At 43.6% G+C, this 21,493-nt stretch overlaps 1 protein-coding gene across 2 annotated transcripts; it reads left to right on the top strand.

The window, feature by feature from the left end:
• The first annotated feature begins 7,914 nt into the window (after positions 1-7,914).
• Positions 7,915-14,235, top strand: LOC115531457 (somatostatin receptor type 2). 2 transcript variants are annotated; one of them, XM_030340744.1, is made up of 4 exons: positions 7,915-8,346; positions 10,518-11,305; positions 11,778-12,103; positions 12,285-14,235. In XM_030340744.1, exons 2-4 carry the CDS (start codon positions 10,939-10,941, stop codon positions 12,714-12,716), a joined length of 1,125 nt encoding a protein of 374 aa, XP_030196604.1. In that variant the 5' UTR covers positions 7,915-8,346; positions 10,518-10,938; the 3' UTR covers positions 12,717-14,235. The 2 variants fall into 2 exon arrangements, with proteins under 2 accessions (XP_030196604.1, XP_030196605.1); XM_030340745.1 differs by having other exon boundaries at positions 7,916-8,346; positions 10,988-11,305.
• The last annotated feature ends 7,258 nt before the right edge of the window (positions 14,236-21,493 follow it).

Genomic DNA, 21,493 nt, shown 5'->3' with positions numbered 1-21,493 from the left:
AAGATGGAAGAGAGCAATGGTTGAACCCGGAACGCTACTGACTTCTACAGAGTTCCTACTGCTGAGCGTTGCGCTGTGTAATTAACTTTTTGGTTGGGCGGATCGAATCAGGGCTGGATTAAAGACAATCCAAGACGCTGATGGACCAGACCAGCATCTCAGCCCCTAATCCCCGTCGATGTCCTGACATGGTGTACTGACACAACTTCCCTTCTCTTGGCTTTAGCGTTCGGTTTATAATAACAGTTAACGCTAAGTCCTGGGCTCCCAGGTTGTTAGGTTAGTTAGACTGGGCAAATGGCCAATCGTAGTTCAAGATAATGGTGTATTAAATGTTTTTATGTTTACACTCTGTAACGAGTAGCAAGTAGCCGAAACAGGTATTTTTTTTAATAATGGGTTTATAATTGGGTATATTGGATGAAAGACCAAAGATAATGGGAAACCTAAAAGAAAGGGTAAAAAACAATACAAAAAAGAAACTGCTTTGATCAAAGACGATGTCTTTGTTCTTCTTTGTGCTTACCTGTGAAGTAACGGGCCCCCCAACCCCCCCAGCCATAATAACATGAAACATCAGGAGATACGTCGGCCCTGAGTACCTTTAGTTGCACCGCATCATAAAAAAAGGACATGCAAATGAGAAAAACATCTTCATCAATTTCAACACGACGCATTGCACCTTCAGAAAGCACATGTAAATAGACCAAACCCACGCAAATGAAGGAAACATCTTCATCGGTTTGACATCACATTTAGAAAATGTGCTGCAAAGTCATAAATCAGAGTATGATTTGTAATTATTTTATTGGCTTGGGAAAAAATGCAACGAACAATCGCGTTCAATGTGAAATTACATTTAGCTTGGAAGAATGGGCCTTTAATGAAGGAAATTCGAGCAAGTGCTTTGCAACGATACACAAATATTCACAAACATTCAATGCACATTCTCATTATGGTAAGCCTGCTGGTAGTGAATCACCACCAGTGTCCTAAACTCATCTCACGTTGGGTTTGCCCTCATGTCTTTATAGACCCTGGTTATCAAATTCCGTAATTTGATTAAATGTATTTGTTGAAGAGTTTTTAGCATTAAGTGTGCATGGTCAAACTGAAGACAAAAGTCAATCTACAGATACTCGCATATTAAAACAATGCCTCTATCCGTAACTGGGTGTAATTAATGCAGGATATCTATAATTAGGAGTGACCTCACAGCTGATTAACCAATAGGGCTAAAATAATAAGCCTTGCCAATCACAAACATTAGCCTATTTGTCATGCCCCAACACTGCTATACCATTATAACATACCTCAAATGAAACGGCTGGCTTTTAAGAGAGGCATTGCTGTGTGATAAACACAGGTGTGTCTCATAACACTAATTATTGGCCTGCTGTGTTGGATGGACCAGGGCGAGGGGCGGAACTAAACTAATAAAGAAAGACCACCCTTGCCCAGGTGCATACAAGGAGCAGACCAGAAATTGGTGTAATGAGACACCTGTGACACAGTTGACCTTATGATGCCATATGTAATCCTTTCTGTTTGTTCAGACCATTCAGAAATCACATTCAGAAATCACATTCAGAAAACACATTGCCCTGTTTATATTTAGGTGACCAGAACATTTATATCATGCATATTCAGATGTGGAACTGCTACGTTTCTTTGGTTGTAAGGTTGTTGATTGAATTTCCATTGACTTCCAGATGCTCTGACTCAGGCCAGCATTCATACTCTGTACTTATGAGTATTTTTTCACCACAATAGTCTATTATCAGTAGCTTTATATAGGAGAGCTGTTATGAGTGAGCACTAGAAAGATGTCTCTCTGGCTCCCTGAAAAAGAAATCAAGCACAATGTTTGAAAAGGGACGTCGATATAAATAAAACATCAAGAATGTTCAGTCAGATCACTTTTTTAAATGATGTTGAAATGCTACAAATGGACGCACTCATGCACACACACGTTACATTTTAATAAGGAAGCACCATTTGCATCAAACAATACAAATGATTGGCTTCATGTTTGTTTACTTGGAAAGTTAGCCAGCAAAATTATGGGGTCCGAGTGATGAAATGCTGCGAAAGGCAAGCACAAAAAAAAGATAAAATAAAAGCAGCCTAAAATCGTGTTTTTCATGTGATGTCTTTTTGGGAGCTTGCCCATGACGTGACAACATAATTTCCACAAAAAATAATCTTATTAGCATTCTAGAAACTATAACTTTAACTATTTAGCAAATATGCTCCTTCACAATACCGCAACTTTACTGCAACACGGACATATGCAAATTCCCCTCCACTCCTCGGGTCACAAGGTGCTTTGTAAGATATGCTGATGTTTCAGATGGGTGTCCTTATTTCTGGCGGCGGGTCACTTGTTTATTCGAGGAGAAATACACTTATGAATACACAAAATATCTGCATTCGTTTTTCATAGATCAAAACGATGTCTCTGCTCATGTCACTGATGGTGTGTACGTAGTGAACAAAGAACGCTGTTTTAGAATTGATGCAGAAGTCTATGGGCTTTGTGTAATGATTTAGCAACTACTAAGTGCATGCCATATGAGCATATTCATCGGTCCTGGCATATTAGATGAGGTCATAGATGAGAAGTTATATACAAGCCCTTTTAGATCCCGTAAGGATTTTATATATAGAATAATCTATCAGTACGTTTATAACATATAACAGTAAGCACATGAACACCAGTGAAATGTTCCACGGCATCACCAGATGACCATTACACCCTATAATATAGACCCCCAGTATATGTGAAGCCGTACACTCAGGGGTCGCATGCAACAGCCTTTCTATTAGATTTAGTTTTAAAGTGCAATCCTAAAATAAGCTGCGCTATAAAGCATTCATAAGCATCGGTTTAGTACTGGCGTACCAAACAAATCAAAAACATCTATTCGTATGACATCTTCCCCTTATTTGGTATCATAAAGGTCTACTTTACATTATTTTACTCTACTGTTCTACTTTACTCCACACTATTATAATCTACTTTATATTTGACTAATTCTATAATATTATTCTCTTCTCTGTTATATTCTACATAATTATACCCTACTTTATTATTTTGCTTTATTCTACTTTATTCTAATCTTTTCTACTGCTAGAGCTCTACTCTATTACATGAGGTTGCATGGTTGTAAAAAGGTGAAGCTATAAAGTATGCATGTATGCCGTAACATATGGGTATGACAGAGGGACAGATTGCCCCAAGACTCACTGAACAGCAGGAGGGAAACCTTTGAAATACTCCTCCTCCTCCTCCCTCTGATCCATCACAATGCACTGCGGCAGGGTCCAGTCCATCAATAACCATGGCTGATCTCTGATATTGACGTGTGAAATGTGTTGCGAAAAACTGCTTAACAACAGAGCATCTCAACCTGTGAACCTTATGATTTAGTTCAAAAATGCCTGACGTGAACTTTTATCAGATATGTTTGCCACCTCTTGATATTCTTTCATCTCCTCTTTGTTGAATAAGTTTTGCCATATATTTTTCTAAATTTATGGAAAAGTAGGAGCCGCTATGATCTACGTTGCATTTTGTTCAATTGATGGCAGTTCCGTCGGTTGGATAAAATTCCTACCTCAATTTTTTTTTCATGTGAGTGGACAATGTGCTCAATCTGAATAGTAGTGGCACATGGTAATTTTATAAAGGGGGAACCGTCACGCTCAGTTATTTTTCTAACATGATAAATAATCAGGACCCAAAATGTGCTACATATATGAATTTATTTTTATCCCAAAAAAATGACATTTGGTATGCTATACAGATAAGGACTGTGTTGATCCACACACCCAAAGGGCTGACGACAACAAGCACGGCAAAGATTTAGTTGGTGCTACTGAGAATAACGACATTGCCGACTAACCGGGGGGAAAGAATCATACATGTCTACAGAAGGGATTGGAAAATATGCTGGTGGGGGATAATGCAGGATGGAATATAACAACCTAGCGTCTAAACCCTGTGTTTAGCACCGCAACATGTGTATGTTTGGAAGCCATCATCGACAAGATGTTCTGGTAAGACTGTTGGGATTCACGTTGCCTGCATGAACCGTCAGGGTATCATTAGGAATCCCATTATGACGATATGTGTGCAATGTTGCATAGAAAACCCCAACAGATACTTTAAATGCACGTAATAAAGAGATGGGTGTTGTAGTTGTTAGGGTGGGTGTGTATGGCTAACCCTAACCCTATCCTTGATGCCACTTACCTCCGACAAACTCTTTAATGTATCTTAATTCGCTGTTAGTCCCAGCACTCCTAGGATACACACACTCAGCAAGGCTAAGCCCCTAAAAAAAAATTAACTCACTCCCTGGCCCTTGAAGGACAGTCAAGGGACACGACACACACACACACTCACCTTCTTCTTAATAAAGCCCATCTCTCAAAGCACTTGTCATGGAATAAAAAAATAAAGTCCTTGTCCTCTCCCTCGCTAGCCTTAGGCAGACCCAGTGCACTCCCCCCCAAACCCCCAACACTGAGAATGAATTGTAGAGGGCTCAGGAGGTGAGCCGGGATAATCCATGGATGCCCCTGGAGGTAGCGTATAATGCCTTCTGGACGTGTTGTTACCTCTAGACTGCAGACCAGTGCTTCAGGCCGGCCTCAGTCGTCAGTCCCTCCAAGCCCTAATTACTCTTTCCCAACACGTCCTCCCCTCATGGAAGTTTGCCTCTATCAAGAGCAAACAGGTTGTTTTAGAAAGGGGATGTATCGGTCAGGTTTTCACTAATCAGCCCTCCCTCCCTAACCTCCTGGTCTGGTGACAAGAGAAATCGCGTTTTCCTTTTTTAATTAAGTAGTCCTTTCTGTTCAGTCGTTTAGCAAACTCTTGTATCTACAGCGACTTAAGACTGAAGTTTAGAGACAATTCATGCAGGAGCATGTAGGGGTTGTGAGGGCATCTTGCACAGGGATGCCTCACAGGTAGACAGCGGACAGGCCCCATAACACCTGACTCTCTGGGTCCTTTGTATAATTAATACTAATATAATAATAATATTTTATTTTATTTAGCGCCTTTCTCACACTCAAGGTCGCTTTGCAGATCCATGAACACACACGGAGCAAGACACCACAACAAGAAGTTCAACAACTCAAATAAAAATAAAAATGAATAATCTATACAGAGGGTCTATGCAGTGGTGGAAGAGGAGAAGACTTCTTGAAGCAGAAAGGTCTTGTGATGAGTTTTAAAGAAAGGGAAGGCGGGCCAGTCACGGAGGGATTGAGGACCTGCCACCCTGGTCAGAAAGCCTGGTGCGGGGGACCGAGAGGAGATTGTGGTTAGGTGATCTGCAGGAGCTGAATGGTGTATAATTACCTCTCAACGTGTGGATAAGTTCTCTCCCAAAAGAGAGGGATTGATTTTAATGGGAGGATAGCTGTGACCACTGGGATCCAGCAAAGGTGATCAGCACCGTGTGATAACACAGAAGATAATTCAGGTATTCTTACCTTCTTACCTCATCTTAGCCTCTTTGGACCGATATCTCCCTCACTTTTCTTGTTTTATCTTTCCCCTGAACATGACAGGGCTCCCTGCTGGTGAACGCAGACAGCGATGCAAATGGTTGGTGTCAGTGCCAGCGGTAGATAGACCTCACCTCACCGTATATAACTCTGCGTCGGCATGCAGGAGGTTGAGGTGGTGGTAGTCTGTAAGGGAGAGATGAGATGGGAGAACGTTAGAGCGCTCCATTCCTCCGAACCCCCTCATCACCTCATACAATGGAATGATTTCTTCATTGGGGCGGGAGGATCCACCCAGAGTTCCTTGGATAGGCTCGGGGTCAGAATTGATTAGCCTAAGACCTGAGAATACATATTTTTCCTTGCTATGCTATCCATGTGGCCACTATGTCTGCCTCTATGTCGTATTCGGTCAGGAATAACTCATGTCAAAGATTTAAACATTTATTGCATTAAACACTTGTAAAATTGAATTTGGCGGTATGGTTCCACTCTTTTCAGGTGCTGCCTTCTGTAGGATTCAAAGCAAGACTTGGTCTTGCTTTGACCAAGGAGATTCTCTTTTGCACATTCTCTCACGGTCAGCAGAGATGACAAATTGACCTGGAATAGTCCCTTAAGGGCATCCCTTCCCTAGGAAGAATGTTAAAAACAACGAATATTGCAAGCATGGAGACTGCAAAGGGTTAAGGTTATTATGAGGGTTATTGTCCACTGACCGTTACTGTGTCATCGACTGTAGTGAAATTCATGTCCAAGTTAACAACATGTCTAGAAGCGATTAATACCTTAGTATTGAAAGGGGTGTGTGTTCATGGCTGTGTGAATGCATACGTGTGTGTGTGTGTGTGTGTGTGTGTGTGTGTGTGTGTGTGTGTGTGTGTGTGTGTGTGTGTGTGTGTGTGTGTGTGTGTGTGTGTGTGTGTGTGTGTGTGTGTGTGTGTGTGTGTGTTTGCTTAGCAAATGTGTGTGGGTGAATATTTATCTCCCTGCGTGTGCTTATGCATGTGTGTGTGCTCGGGTCTATCTTTTCATATGTGTGTGTGTGTGTGTGTGTGTGTGTGTGCGTGTGTGTGTGTGTGTGTGTGTGTGTGTGTGCGTGAGCGTGTGTGTGGTCAGTGTTAATGATCTCTATGCTTTAAGTTGATCTCTGATCTCAAACTTTCCACAGGGCAGTTGAAGGCTGATTGGGGTGATGTTGACTGACTCTGCCTTCAGGCCCAAGGCCAGCACTAGACGGCGTTGGCAGGACTGTAAATATGCAGGCGTGTGTGTGTGTGTGTGTGTGTGTGTGTGTGTGTGTGTGTGTGTGTGTGTGTGTGTGTGTGTGTGTGTGTGTGTGTGTGTGTGTGTGTGTGTGTGTGTGTGTGTGTGTGTGTGTGTGTGTGTGTGACATAGATTTAGATAAACTACTGTTTAATGTATTTTAAATATCATACTCTTTACCCTTTATCATGACTCAACAAGATAGAACAAAGCATGGGGGTTGTTTATTTTTTACTTGGGGTAATTACAAATGACACTGTCACTAGACTGCCTTGATTTTTACAGGGATGGTCGGTTGCGTAATTAGCGAGATTTATTCAGCATGTAATCAACCATCATAATGAAAAAATGCCTCACGACAAATGTGCTTAGCTGGGCGATTACAGATTTAAATAAACATGGCGGCTAATGAGTCCTCTACCTTAAACCAAACAGACTGATGATTAGTTGTGAGAAGGTCGCACAGGGTCTTGTTCGTCTGCCCCCACTCTTTTTGTTTTATTCACACGTTGATCTGAACGGCGAGACTTAAGGTTCAACCGTGACTGATTTAAAAACGATCAATGGTTTTATTAAGAAGTGAGGGAATTAATATAGATGAGTTAACAGAATAAATATGAATACAAAGACGAGTTTTAATGAGAAGTTCCAAGTGTGTTTCGCTTGTTTTCCCTTTCAGAGGGTTAGGATACAGGGTTAGGGTACAGGATACAGAGTTAGGATACAGAGTTAGGGTACAGGATACAGAGTTAGGGGACAGGATACAAAGTTAGCATACAGCGTTAGGGGATAACCTACAGAGTTTGGATAAAGAATACAGAGTTAGGGTACAGGTTAAGGTAAAGGACAGGGTTAGGTTAGAACAGAGTTAGGGTATAGGATACCGAGTTAGGGTAAAGGGTTAGGGTACAGGATACAACCACCTCTGCAGTACTTTCACTCTCAAACTCCATGTAACTCTCTCTCTCTGATTTACTTTCCTCTCTCTCCTTCACGATCCTCACTCTCTTTATCTCTCTTTATCCCCCCCCCCCCCCCCCCCCCCCCCCCATGTAACACTCCCTTCCTCGCTCTCCCTCTCTCTCTCACTCCCACTGATATATTATCTTTCTCTTCTCTCTCCATCGATCTCTCTTTCATGTCTCTATCTATGTAACTCTCCTTCTCTCCCTCTCTGTTTATCTGTTTCTCTTTTCCAACGCGCGCTCTGACGCCTACACCGTTATTCGGTGAAGATAATTTTTTGGGGGTTGCACTCAAGTGTTCGTCGGCACAAGAGTGGTTTTATTGTTGTTTTATTTCATAAGAAAGTTCCCCAGTAAATGTCGGCGGTGATTGCCTCGCAATTGGATTTCGGCGGCGGAGCTTTTACATCCCATCTCGAGCGCCGCGGGTAAGCGGGAAAAAGGCAGGTGCACGCGGACACGGTGGAAGCGCGGAGCGCATTCGATTCGGTAATGCGGACACGAGGCTGCGTGGAGATTGCGAGTACGTTAAATAACCACGAAAAAGGAAGGATGCACTTCAAATGACGACGGTGCTTTGGATTAAAAGGTAAGTAAGTGGTCGGATGGACTTTATTTTTATTTTTAATAGATTTGATTAGATTGTTTATGTTAAACCGTTTGGGTAGATGCTTATTCGCAATTACGCAGGTGGGTCCCCTTCGTTTACGCATCAAATGTATTGATAATAAATCATAATTGTAATAAAAAAATGTGAAAAGTGTGAGCGGTATAGGGGAGTGTGCAATGTGAGCGGTATAGGGACTCTGAGGGGCTCGATCTAACCTCATTACAGCCTATTGCGCCCTCCATGTCGCAGCGTTCATTCCATGGCTGCATATAGCCTCATATCCCCATTTGTCACTAGAGCAACGTGTAATCTCATTGCCTTTGATGTTACACGTATGCTGTTGAGCAAATGCTGTCACTTTATGTTTTTAAACCCGAGCGGGACGCCTAGGTTGGATAGTAGCCTAATCCCCGCAGGTGCAAACAGAACGCCTTTAAGAGCGCGCGCGTTTTATGGAAAGGCTCACGAAAAAACGCGTTCTAGAATTCCAGTCACGAAATCTTTAATTGATGAGTTCAGCTGAAACACAGCTCATTAGAGAATAATTCATTTGAAACTGTTTAATTAGTCCTCCACTGCCGGTCTTTCATGGAATCATGTTTTTGCAAGTTTCCAATTAGAAAACACAGGGCAAATACGCAAATCAAACCAGGGAGCTTGGAATGATTGCCTCCCTTAGGGCAGAAACACCGACCACATGCACGCTGACTTCCAAAGAATACTTCTTTCTTTCTATTTGTTTGTCTCCCCCCCGTCTCTCTCTCTCTCTCTCTCTCTCTCTCTCTCTCTCTCTCTCTCTCTCTCTCTCTCTCTCTCTCTCTCTCTCTCTCTCTCTCTCTCTCTCTCTCTCTCTCTCTCTCTCTCTCTCTCTCTCTCTCTCTCTCTCTCTCTCTCTCTCTCTCTCTCTCCACGCACACAAACTCACACACATCTCCAGGCTCTGCGCTGTTCATTTCATTCGTGACCCCCGCGACGGTGCCACTTAAATAATAAGCGCCGCCCGATAACGCGTGCGGGCCTGTCCGACCAGCTGTCACGGAGGGGAGGTCACTGCGTCATTCACAGGTTCATCGCTGTTTGCTCCATGGATCAATTGAATAAACATGTGTCTGCCACTGCAGAGAACCCCTGTCCAACAGCGAGCCCTTGTCCACACACACACACACATTCAGGTTGAAACGCAGGCACACCTGCGCACACACAACCGTACACGTAGTCTCACTCACACATATGCACACACGCACATACACACACACAGAGATTGCATTGTCATTAATAGTCACACAAACATACACAAACACTTATGACAGAGTCATTCACACCCACACACAAACACACACACAACTGTGGATCCCAAGCCCGCTGGACAGTCACGATACAAGTCGCTGAAAGAACGAGGAGGCGAGCAGAGCAAGTAAAATAGAGACAAAATAGAGGGATAAGAGAAGGAGAACAAAGGAGTAGCACAGGACTATAGAAACAGAATAGGAGGAAAATAAGGAGCAAATTATAGGTGACGTATATTGCAGTCATGTGCAATACTGTATGTGCAGTCTCCCACTTGTTGCTATGGTATTCGAATGAAGTGCCGAATATCCATTTTAAATACAAATAATAAACACATTTGTGTGAGAGTGGTCACATATACTGTGTGTGTGTGTGGGGGGGGGGGGTTCCACGCTACCAAGTTGAATGACACAACACAGAGAGCAGTTCCAGTGCAGAATGGTTTATTTACCTAGTAAACCAAAACCCGGGTGGGAAAAGGGTCAACACTTTCCACCTATCTCTTTCCCTTAGGCCGTTCCGTGCTTCCAGGCGATCACACAGATCCTGCCTGTCCTGTCCTGTCCTGTCCTGTGCTAGTGCTAGCCCTAGCTCCAGCTCTAGCTCTAGCTCCTCTTCCAACTTCCCCCCCCCCCCCCACATGTCTGTTTGCTAGCCCTCTTAAGCCCAAGCACCCCTGGTTAACGATCCTCAGGCTTGCCTCGTTAACGGGAGGAAGTCCATATATGGCTTGGGGGTGGAGCCAGCAGGTTGCCAGACCTACCCCTCCCCTCACTCTTCCCTGGCGTCTGCCACAATATGTTTTGATTTTAACTTGTATTTCTCCTGTTTTTCCCTCTATCTTCTATTTTCTGTCTCTCCAGCTTTGTCCTTCTCTGTCTATGTTTCTATAACCCGAGGTAGGATGTGACACATTGGGCACTGACTCGCTCTCACCCTTCAAGAAGACCCTGCTCTGCCTGGTCCGCCGTTCCCCCTGGTGCCCCCGGGTCCCCCCATACCCAAGCACCTGGAGAACGCTAGACTGGACCTCTCCAGCTACCCACAATCCCCAGCGGTGACCCCTCCCCAATCATCATATCGACAACCCATGTGTCTGCAACAATTTGAGGAACATCATTATTAGTGCACGACGCAACATCAAATGATCACTCCCAAGCTTTAAAACACTCACAAAGCACCTTTTCTAGCGAAACATACTCCTTCTCCAGCCCCTTCCATATACCGTTCAGTCGGTACTACTTTCTCCATCGCAACCAAACATCAGCTGAACCCACCGTCGCCATGGATCAGTGGCCACTGCCCCCCAACCCCCTGAACTTCTCCCTCCCAGAGCCCCTCCTGTGGAACGACTCGGACCTGGACCTCCTGAACATCTCGGACCGCCGGGACAGCCACCAGGACAAGACCAGCTCGGTGGTTATCACCTTCATCTACTTTGTGGTGTGCGCGGTGGGCCTGTGCGGCAACACGCTGGTCATCTACGTGATCCTGCGCTACGCCAAGATGAAGACGGTGACCAACATCTACATCCTGAACCTGGCAGTGGCCGACGTGCTGTGCATGATGAGCCTGCCCTTCATCTCCCTGCAGCTGGCCCTGGTGCACTGGCCCTTCGGAGAGGCGCTGTGCCGGGCCATCATGACCGTCGGTGAGTCAGGAGCAGGAAACAATGGTTCTGCTAGGTCTTTGTCTTGTGTCACGTCTCCCGTGTGATTCATGGCGTTGTTGGCTGAGTATCTTGTGTGTGTACTAGCGAAAAAATAAATAATAATAACCTTGGACATTTTGTGATTTTTTGGAAAGCACTGACATGTGTTCCGTGTTAAAAGTCGGACAGTCAGGCAATCAAATGTTTTGAGTGTGTTTGTCTTTCTACATTTATTAATTCAGAATCATAACAGATACATTACTGTGCCTTCTCTATTTTTGGTTTTGATTGTTGACTCCCGTCCAATCCCCCGCACTCACACATTCTCTCTTTCTGTGTATCTGTCTCTCTCTCTCTCTCTCTCTCTCTCTCTCTCTCTCTCTCTCTCTCTCTCTCTCTCTCTCTCTCTCTCTCTCTCTCTCTCTCTCTCTCTCTCTCTCTCTCTCTCTCTCTCTCTCTATTTATTTTACAGATGCCCTAAATCAGTTCACCAGCATCTTCTGCCTCACAGTAATGAGCATCGACCGGTACCTCGCTGTGGTGCACCCCATCAAGTCCACCAAATGGCGGAAACCCCGCATCGCCAAGCTCATCAACCTCACCGTGTGGGGGGTGTCACTGCTTGTCAACCTGCCTACCATGATCTTCAGCGGCCTGGACAAGGTCCCCGTGTGTGGGATCGTGTGGCCCGAGCCCCAGGAGGTGTATTACAAGGCCTTCATGTTCTACACCTTCTTCATCGGTTTCTTCCTGCCTCTGATCGTCATTTGCATGTGTTACGTGCTCATCATCGTCAAGGTGAGATCCGCTTCGGGACACTGTGTTACGGTTTATTCCTCTGTTTCTGCATAAAAGCTTTTTAGACCTTGAAACGTAATGAAATCCCAGCCTGAAGTGATCATGCCGGGATCAGCCTTGATGGCGTTGGTTGGTCATTCTCCGAGCTCATTCTCGCTGATCCTCGTGTCTCCTCCGTCAGGTGAAGTCATCGGGCATGCGGGTCAGCTCCAGCAAGCGTCGGCGCTCGGAGAGAAAAGTGACACGCATGGTGTCCATCGTGGTGGCCGTCTTCATCCTCTGCTGGCTTCCCTTCTACGTCTTCAACGTGACCTCGGCCACCAGCGTGATCAAGCCCACCTCTGCGCTGAAGAGCACCTTCGACTTTGTGGTGGTGCTGGGCTACGCCAACAGCTGTGCCAACCCCATACTCTACGCCTTCCTGTCGGACAACTTCAAGAAGAGCTTTCAGAACGTCCTGTGTCTGAGGAAGGTGGGCGGCTTGGACGAGATGGATCGCAGCGACAGCCGCGCGGACCGCAGCAGGATGGTGCACGACATCCTGGTCAACAACGCAAACCTGGACACCCACAATGCAGCACTGCTCAACGGGGAGCTGCAGACCGCCATCTGAGGGGGGAGGAGGCGGAGGTGGAACGGGGGACGGGGCCGCGCGTTTGGTGGTCGCTAGTGGTTGTCGGTGAAGGAACATTTGCCCCCCCCCGTCGGATGTGGAATACAAGTGGAATATGTATTTGTTTTATCGAATAATGTTGAAATAAAAGATAATTAAAATATTCTGTGTATTATTCACATGAATAATACCTTTTCTCAAGGGCTAGGAGGTTTCAGAACAGTGCAGTCCTCCAATGTTGTCTACCTGTAAGGAGTCGCGGCCAGGAGGGTTAGGGTTAGGGTGAGGTGGCAGTGAGTTGAGCTGGGCTTGGATCACCATTGGCTAAGCTGAAAAATCAACAGTCCAAAAAAACGTCAGTTTGACTGAAAAACAATGTCTGACCAAACTGATGTCATGGTCTGCTGTAGTAGCGGATCCCGTCGGTAAACGATAGACAGCAACCAAAAAAGAATGGTTTGAATCCCAGTGTGTGGACTCAGAGGGTCTGTATGGATAGGAACCCAAATAACCATTGTTCTTGGCAGCATGATTTCATCCTTAAAGGAAAGGACTAGGAGGTATTATTCACATTTCTACATGTAAAACTGTGAAGACGACAACTGTTGTGTTTTTTTGCTTCATACTGAGAAGGTGGTTTCTCTACAGGGCAGCTGGCCAGACATACTGGCTGCCAGCTAGACACTTCAATTAGCATAAATGTCGTACAGTAAGGGATTGAATTTTATAGCCCTTTTCTAGACACTTAAAGACGCTTTACAGTGAAGGGGGGGACCTCACTAACCACCACCAGTGTGTAGCACCCACTTGGGTGATGCACGGAACGCATCACCCAAGTGATGCGTTCTGGCAATTTGTGCCAGAACGCTGACCACACACCAGCTTGAGGTGGAGAGTGAGGGAATTAATGAGTCAGCCAATGATACAGGAGGATGATTAGGCGGCCAGAATGAATGAGCCTGGTTGGGCCAGGACAACGGGGAAACATGGTAACATGGTGTGTCCGAGTATGAACTACATTTGCACTGCTTTGAAGATAAAAAATTTGGAAGTGGCTTCAGTGATTCAAACGTTGATAATCGATACCCTTTGAAGCCAGGCTAAGGAAAAAGCCCCCATGAGATGACAGCTTATTTATTGATAGGTGAAAGGTTCTTGTGTCCTTTCAAGGGGAGGATCGCTATTGATCCACCAACTCTTTAAAACGGACATCCTGGATCCTGAATAATTGATGCAGCTGACAGGCAGAGAGACATGTGGACATATCCAGCACCCCATCCCATATTGATTTTTTCAGCATGAAAAGACAACTTGTATATTGAAAACAGATATTTGGAAGTTTTACACAAAACATAAAATACTTTTATGATAATTACATCTAAAGTAAAGGAACTTTCTTCAGTAAATGTGTGCAGTACATTTTTATAAGATATCTAGCCCAAGTCTTGAGTCTTGTTAGTGATTCTTCCTTCAATGTATGTAAAACTTGTTATTATAAAGTGATTGGTGTGGGCCGTTACAGTTGTACAGAATAATCTTTGTTGGCTCAGTCAATACATATCAGACATAAAAAAACGTTCAATGTGATGCTTTTGATCTCAAACAAATGATCACCTGATCAGTGTCCCAGCAGTCATAGCGACCCTGTCGTGCATGTGCGTTATTTTGCATACGTGTGTGCGCGTGTTTGTGTGTGTGTGTGTGTGTGTGTGTGTGTGTGTGTGTGTGTGTGTGTGTGTGTGTGTGTGTGTGTGTGTGTGTGTGCGTGCGTGCGTGCGTGCGTGCGTGCGTGCGTGTGTGTGTGTGTGACCATGCATGTTAGGTTGCAAAGTCCAAGGTCGGTGAAACTAGAAACATCTCTCCTGTCTGCTAGAAAGTGGAGCAGCTTTCTGTTCCTTGTGTGCTTATGTTGCCTTTTATTATCCATCCGCCTCAGAGGTCTGAGGACATTGCCTAGCGACACACATGAACACGCCCCCTTTCCTCGGACAGCGAACTTGCTTGCTCGGTTGAACTCAGAGGAGACCGAGCAAGGATTCCGAGACAGAATTCAAGATGGCTGCGCCCAGTGTGACTTGTGTGAACTGTTTTCTTTGTGTTTGGACCGGTGGTTTAAATGGCAATTTCAATCACTCGTATAATCACTGCAATACCTTACTGCGTCCGTGTCTCTGCCTATGGCCTATACTAATTTGGAGCGCCTGATACTCTGCCAATGCTACCGCGACAACGTCCATGTTTTTCTCCAACGACCGATGCGCAAAACATAATAAAACGCTTGAAGTATGGGCGTGACGTCACATCCGAGTTCCGAGTCGGTTCGCAGAGAATACTAAAACGCACCATAAGGAGGGCAAGAAGGGGTGTTTGCCAATCAGAACACACAACCAATATATGATGGTTTCAGGCTGAAAAGCTTCAGTGTAGGTGTCTGTGTGTGTGTGTGTGTGTGTGTGTGTGTGTGTGTGTGTGTGTGTGTGTGTGTGTGTGTGTGTGTGTGTGTGTGTGTGTGTGTGTGCGGGTGTAAATTGTCCCTGTGAATTCTGTGTGTATATGTGAATGTGAATTGACCCTGAGTGTTTAAATTGTCTCTGTGTGTGCGTGAATCTGAATTGTCCCTGTGAATTGTTTGTGTGTGCGCGCACGTGCGTGGATGCGTGTGCACTGTGAATTGTTTGTGTGTCAATGTGAATTGCCCCTGAGTGTGTTTACAGTTTTTCTCAATTGTTTAAACACGATTTCAGAAACTATAGCTAAATTTCTCCAAACTCTTAACACAAACCGGAGAAGAGTTAATCATTTTGTCAAAACTACACAAATTCTTCTCAAACCTGATTTTTTACACCAAACAGTAAACACAGCTATCAAATGAATATCTCTTAAAGAGCATCAATTAAACACTGGTGGGATCAATTCAGAACACTTCCATCAAAATACAATTTACATATGTTTTGGCTTTATGAGGCCATGTTACATATTCCAATGTATAAAATTGTTTAGAAATAAGTTTCTTTTTGGAAGTTGCAATTAGGTGTTACATGTAGTATAAATACTGTTATATTGTGAATATATCATATAAATATTGCATTGACACAATCGTATCAGAATAGGATACAATGCATATTTGTCTATACATTGAGCTCCTATGGGCTAAACTCACAATCCCAGCTTCCCAGATTCATACTGTACACCTATAGTTGATGGTGCAACATTGTTCTGACAATACAACAATGTTACCTATTTTGGTAAATGACAGTACAGTACAGTAATTGCACTGATAAGTAAAATGAAAAACACTACTACATGAGCTTCAAGTTTTCAGAATTGTGTGCATAGTTCCATTGTTCGTGTGAATACAAATCGAGAAAAACTGTAAATTGTGTAAATTGTGTGTGCGTAAATTGTCCCTGTGAATTGTTTGTGTGTGCGTGGCTATAATTAGGTGGGATTGTTTGTTGTTGAGGCCTGAAGGAAATCCTCGTCACATGACCCCACCATACTCACACTCAGCCAACCATTCTAATTAGCGCTCTTCAGCTAACGAGGATTCCTTTCCCCAAACCCAACACGCTGCTTTAAGTTGACCTATGAAATTAATTACTTTGAGAGATAATTTGAATCCAAAGCAACAGTGAATCCAGATATATTTGTTGTAGGAGAAGCTAGCTTTTGGAAAGTGCATAGACAGGTCATTAAGGAGCAGGTAGGGGTTAGGCAGTACAGAGAGGGGTCATTAAGGAGCAGATACGGGTTAGACATTACATAGACAGGTCATTAAGGAGCAGATATGGGTTAGACAGTACAACGACTGGTCATTGAGGAGAAGATATGGGTTAGACAGTACAAGACAGGTCATTAAGGAGCAGATACGGGTAACAGTACTGTTATGATCGAACGAGAGGAATCCAAGCGCAAACAACGGATGTGGAATTAAACCGGAGGTTTATTGTAGTGAGGACGAGAGCAGTAGGAAACAACAGGAGATGGACAGGCAAGGATGGATTCCAGGCAGGCAGATGAGCACACGTGGCGGATGGCATTTGGTAATCCAACAATAAACTGAGCAGAGACTGGTATCTACCACTGTAGTTGCAACAACGTCGATCTGGCGATGAACGGCTGAAGAACCGGGGCTTAAGTAGCAGAGATGATGACTGGAGATGGATGACAGGTGTGTGCAAGTCCAACAGGTGTATGGGGAAAACGAGAAAACACCTTGCCGGAGAGGGGGAGACAGATCTGAGCATCTGCTTGGTACAGCTTTGAATTTCAGTTCAGTTTTCAGTTTTCTACAGTTTTCTTTCACCAAGCGGTTATTCCATGGTGACGGGGGAAAAATTCAAATACGAAGATAATGAGGATATATCGTTATCTATATATATATATATATATATATATATATATATATATATATATATATATATATATATATATATATATATATATATATATACAGATATTCTCTTGAACTACTGAGCCTTGCAACTAAAATATGAGAAATCCGATATTTGTTATTAAAAGATGTTATGTTATGATTGAGCTGGTCACTCACCCCTTGCCCACCATCCCCAAAACATCCGGGTCAACAAAGGTCCACGTCGAAGAAATTAAATACTAAAAGATGTTGTTCGGAACAGTTGGGATGTCCCAACTACCAATAGATCGCTCGATGCCGTGTATTCACTACTGAACTGTGTGACCAAACAGTTTTATTGTCGCACTTAATGGATTTTACATTAAATTGTAATCATCGATCGTTCTGGGTGGCCAAATGGACAGCAGACACTGTGTAAGATTATAATCGATATTGGTTTGCTATATTTTTCTGATCAAAAAGGGCTTCATGATATATTCTGCCGAACCCCGAGATAGTAGTGTGTGTGTGTGTGTGTGTGTGTGTGTGTGTGTGTGTGTGCGTGTGCGTGTGCGTGTGTGTGTGTGTGTGTGTGTGTGTGTGTGTGTGTGTGTGTGTGTGTGTGTGTGTGTGTGTGTGCGCGCGTGCGTGCGTGCGTGCGTGCGTGCGTGTGTGTGTGGTGGTGATCTGCATGCTACGCATCGAACGCATCGTCTTGCTCACCCGACACCCGGTCGCCTCCACACCGAACCTCTCACACGCACAGCACCTTGCCAACGAGCAGGCAGCAATCTGTGGCCCGCTGCTGCTCGAGGCCTGACGGAACACGCTGTGCTCATCAGGAAATATTGGTTCATATTGGTTCATAAATTATGGTGGTCTTTAGTCATAGCGGTTTGAGTGATGTTGAATGAGATGAAGTTGGAAAGCTGTTGTGTCTAATAACAAAAAATGTAATATTAAAGGTCATGTTGGTGGACTAACTGAACAGCTTTGATAAAGTGAATGTATCGAGCAGCTTTGATATTAAATTTATATTTATATTAAAGGGTCCTCTGTGCTCTACAGTAAGTGCTGTCTGACGCCATCTAGTGGTTTTTATTAATTGTGAAATAATTTATTTGAGGCCTGCTGAATTGTAGCCTACTGCCTATATCAGCTTACTAATCATACATTCTGTGCATTTACCAGATATTTATTTGGCTTGAAATGTGTGTTTCTTTTCATTTATTTATGCAGTTTCGTTTTCTCCTACTGTACTTTACCCCAACCCAACCTCATCTTTCTGTAGCCCGTTCTTTCTTGTTTCTTGCTTCAGTTACTCCCCAGTTCCGGCCAAGCTGTCAAAAGGCATGTTATCTGTTTTGTCATGACTCAGCCTATTTCTCTTTGGTCTAGAGACGGTGAACCCTCTTCCCTCTCGGCCTTCTGGTGAATTTGACTAACCATCTGCGTGCGTTCTGGGTATTGGTACACATCCCTATACATGAGCTCTCTAAATCACACTAGGTGAGGTTATGTGAAACTGCGGACGAGGTGAGGAAGTGAGAATAGGTGCAGACTAATCTAGTTTTGATTTCACTGTGACTCCAATACATGCTAGTTCACACCAAGCCTTGTTAAGCAACTCCAGAAATCCATCCATTCATTTTGTTATTGTCTTTTTTTTTACATGTTACAAAGAGAGTTCAAATAGTTGATAGACGTAATATAGGCTTGCATAGATAAAAAAAAACTCTGATTCATATCTCTACGGATTGAAAGACACTTGCACCCCTGGATCCTCAGTGTTTAAAACCAGAGTATTTACTGGACATAACGGTTACGACTTCACAGAACGGTTACGACTGGACATAACGATTACGACTTGACAGAACTCTTACTACTGGACAGAACTCTTACTTCTGGACAGAACTGTTATGACTGGGCAGAACTGTTATGACTGGACAGAACTGTTACGACTGGACATAACTGTTATGACTGAACAGAACTGTTACTACTGTTCCTACATCTGTTAACTAATACTACTGGACAGAACTGTCACAACTGGACAGAAGGGTTACAACTGGGCAGAACTGTTACAACGGGACAGAACTGGAACAAATGTCTAGTAAATTTGAGCGTAATGCCTCAAATGTATATATATTTATATAATGATGGATTATTGATAGATTCTTCTTTGATATGTTGATATATGTTATCTATCTCTCTAGATAGACAGACAGACAGACAGACAGACAGACAGACAGACAGACAGACAGACAGACAGACAGACAGACAGACAGACAGACAGACAGACAGACAGACAGACAGACAGACAGACAGACAGATAGATAGATATAAGATAATCTAGGGAAACATCTAGAATAATGTTAGGAGAGATAATCCGATGGGATATGACATGATCTAGATTTATGTTAGGAGAGGTCCTCTAATGGGAGATGAACGCTCCTGAGGTGGCAGAGGGTAAAGCTAAGCACTTTTGCTTAACACACATAGAGCCATGAGATAACTGCCTACCTAGCTGCCCAATGTTATTGTTGGGGGGCTACACCTGTGTTTACCCTGCTATGAGAGTTCTATGAAGAGGGTCCATGGTCAATGTGTGAAATCCTCATTATACCCATGCCCTGGTTCAAATTCATTAGTTTATTGATTCTAGTTTAGTCTATTACCCGTGCCCTGACATGAATGTAGCAGACCTACAATAACTGTTAAGAGCGACACCTTTGTTTCTTCTTTTACGATATCTCTGTCAGAAAAAGGTTTATTAATAAAATACAAAGGCGGACACATTTTTTAAACATGATTATTAACTGCTGATGAAACTGTGACCAAATTCATGTAATTTCAGCAATTCTTAATTATTTATCAAACGTCATTTAAGTGGAAATCTCTGGTCTGTTAGTTTAAATCATGTTCAGACTATAAGCCCCTTTCAAACATGCAGTCTTTCCCTGCAATGTTCCAGGAGACTTCCTCGAACGCGTCATGTGTGATTTGGATAGGGATCGATATTCCGGGAAATACAGCAATTTGCCTGCTAAATACTAGTTAATCACCCTGATCCTAATTAAATCCTTCCTCCCTGGCCTAACGTGTGCTTGGTTGTTACTCCTTTTTACTCTCTTAAAAAGCTTGACAGACAGAATTATTCTGCTAGAGTCTAAGCTAAGACTGAGAAAACAGACGCCACAGTACCACAGTGCTGGCATGACTGCAGGGAATCCCTGTTTGACTTTCAGAGAATGTGGTTCAAAATATGACGAATAATTTAGAAAGTGTGCATGGGAGGTGGCAGAGGGGATGGACTGATGTTTCAAAGAGAAAAAATATTTTACAGAGTTGTATAGTCTGTGTGTGTGTGTGTGTGTGTGTGTGTGTGTGTGTGTGTGTGTGTGTGTGTGTGTGTGTGTGTGTGTGTGTGTGTGTGTGTGTGTGTGTGTGTGTGTGCGTGCGTGCGTGCGTGCGTGCGTGCGTGCGTGCGTGCGTGCGTGCGTGCGTGCGTGCGTGCGTGCGTGTGTGTGTGTGTGTGTGTGTGTGTGTGTGTGTGCGCCTTAATGATGTTACGGTGAAACATGCAAGAAAGAATGAAAGAAGGGGGAACTAAGAACAAGGTCAACAATATCTGGCATGGCAATGAAAATGATACTACGGATGCTGGTACTTTGGAGGGAAGCTAAGAAAGTATATGTGAAAGCACCAGTTACACAAAAAAAAAAAAAAAAAAATGGGAGACTTGGGGAAACCAGCCAGAGCAAGCAACATATTGAAAGTTTCAAACCGAAAAATGAAGAAACCCTCCCTTCAAGTCTCCCTCCGAAGCCACTGCCCCAAAACTTTTGACTAGCTCACCAGCTTAAGCATTATACTATAATGCTTAAACAAGTCTGCTGGTTGCGCAGACTTGTTTAAGTCAATTACTGCATGGACCTGCTTGTTGGTTCGGAAACCCCCCACCATAGTTTTGCAAAACAGAGGGCCTGAAGCAAGATATTACAAAGGGCCCCCCAAAAGATAGAAATGACCCTGCTCAAATCAGCAGGGCAGGAGTCAATCGATCAAGTTTTGAGTCCAGCCAGACTTGAGGCTGAGGTAGCTAGCAGGCTAGCTATATAAACATATTCCTCAAATTTGTATCTTAAAATACACATTAAAAACATGGATAAAAAACAACAAATAAACCCCTCAAAATAGAATAGGCCTAAATATAAATAATAGTAGATTGCTTAAAGCATAATCAGAAAGGGAAAACCACAATTGAAGACTTAAATGGTTAAACTCTATGCACAGTTGATGAACATGAAAAATGTAATATAAATAAATATTAAACATCTGAAAGGAAACACAGACCTAGATGACGTTTTAAAAAAGTCACAGGCGTCAATAGTTCTACTTTACCCCCTGAACTAATTTCAAACCA

The sequence above is a fragment of the Gadus morhua genome, chromosome 18, assembly GCF_902167405.1.
Source record: "Gadus morhua chromosome 18, gadMor3.0, whole genome shotgun sequence".
NCBI lineage: Eukaryota > Metazoa > Chordata > Actinopteri > Gadiformes > Gadidae > Gadus > Gadus morhua.
Note: the sequence above shows the minus strand (reverse complement) of the source record. Positions and strands in the feature narration are given on the sequence as shown.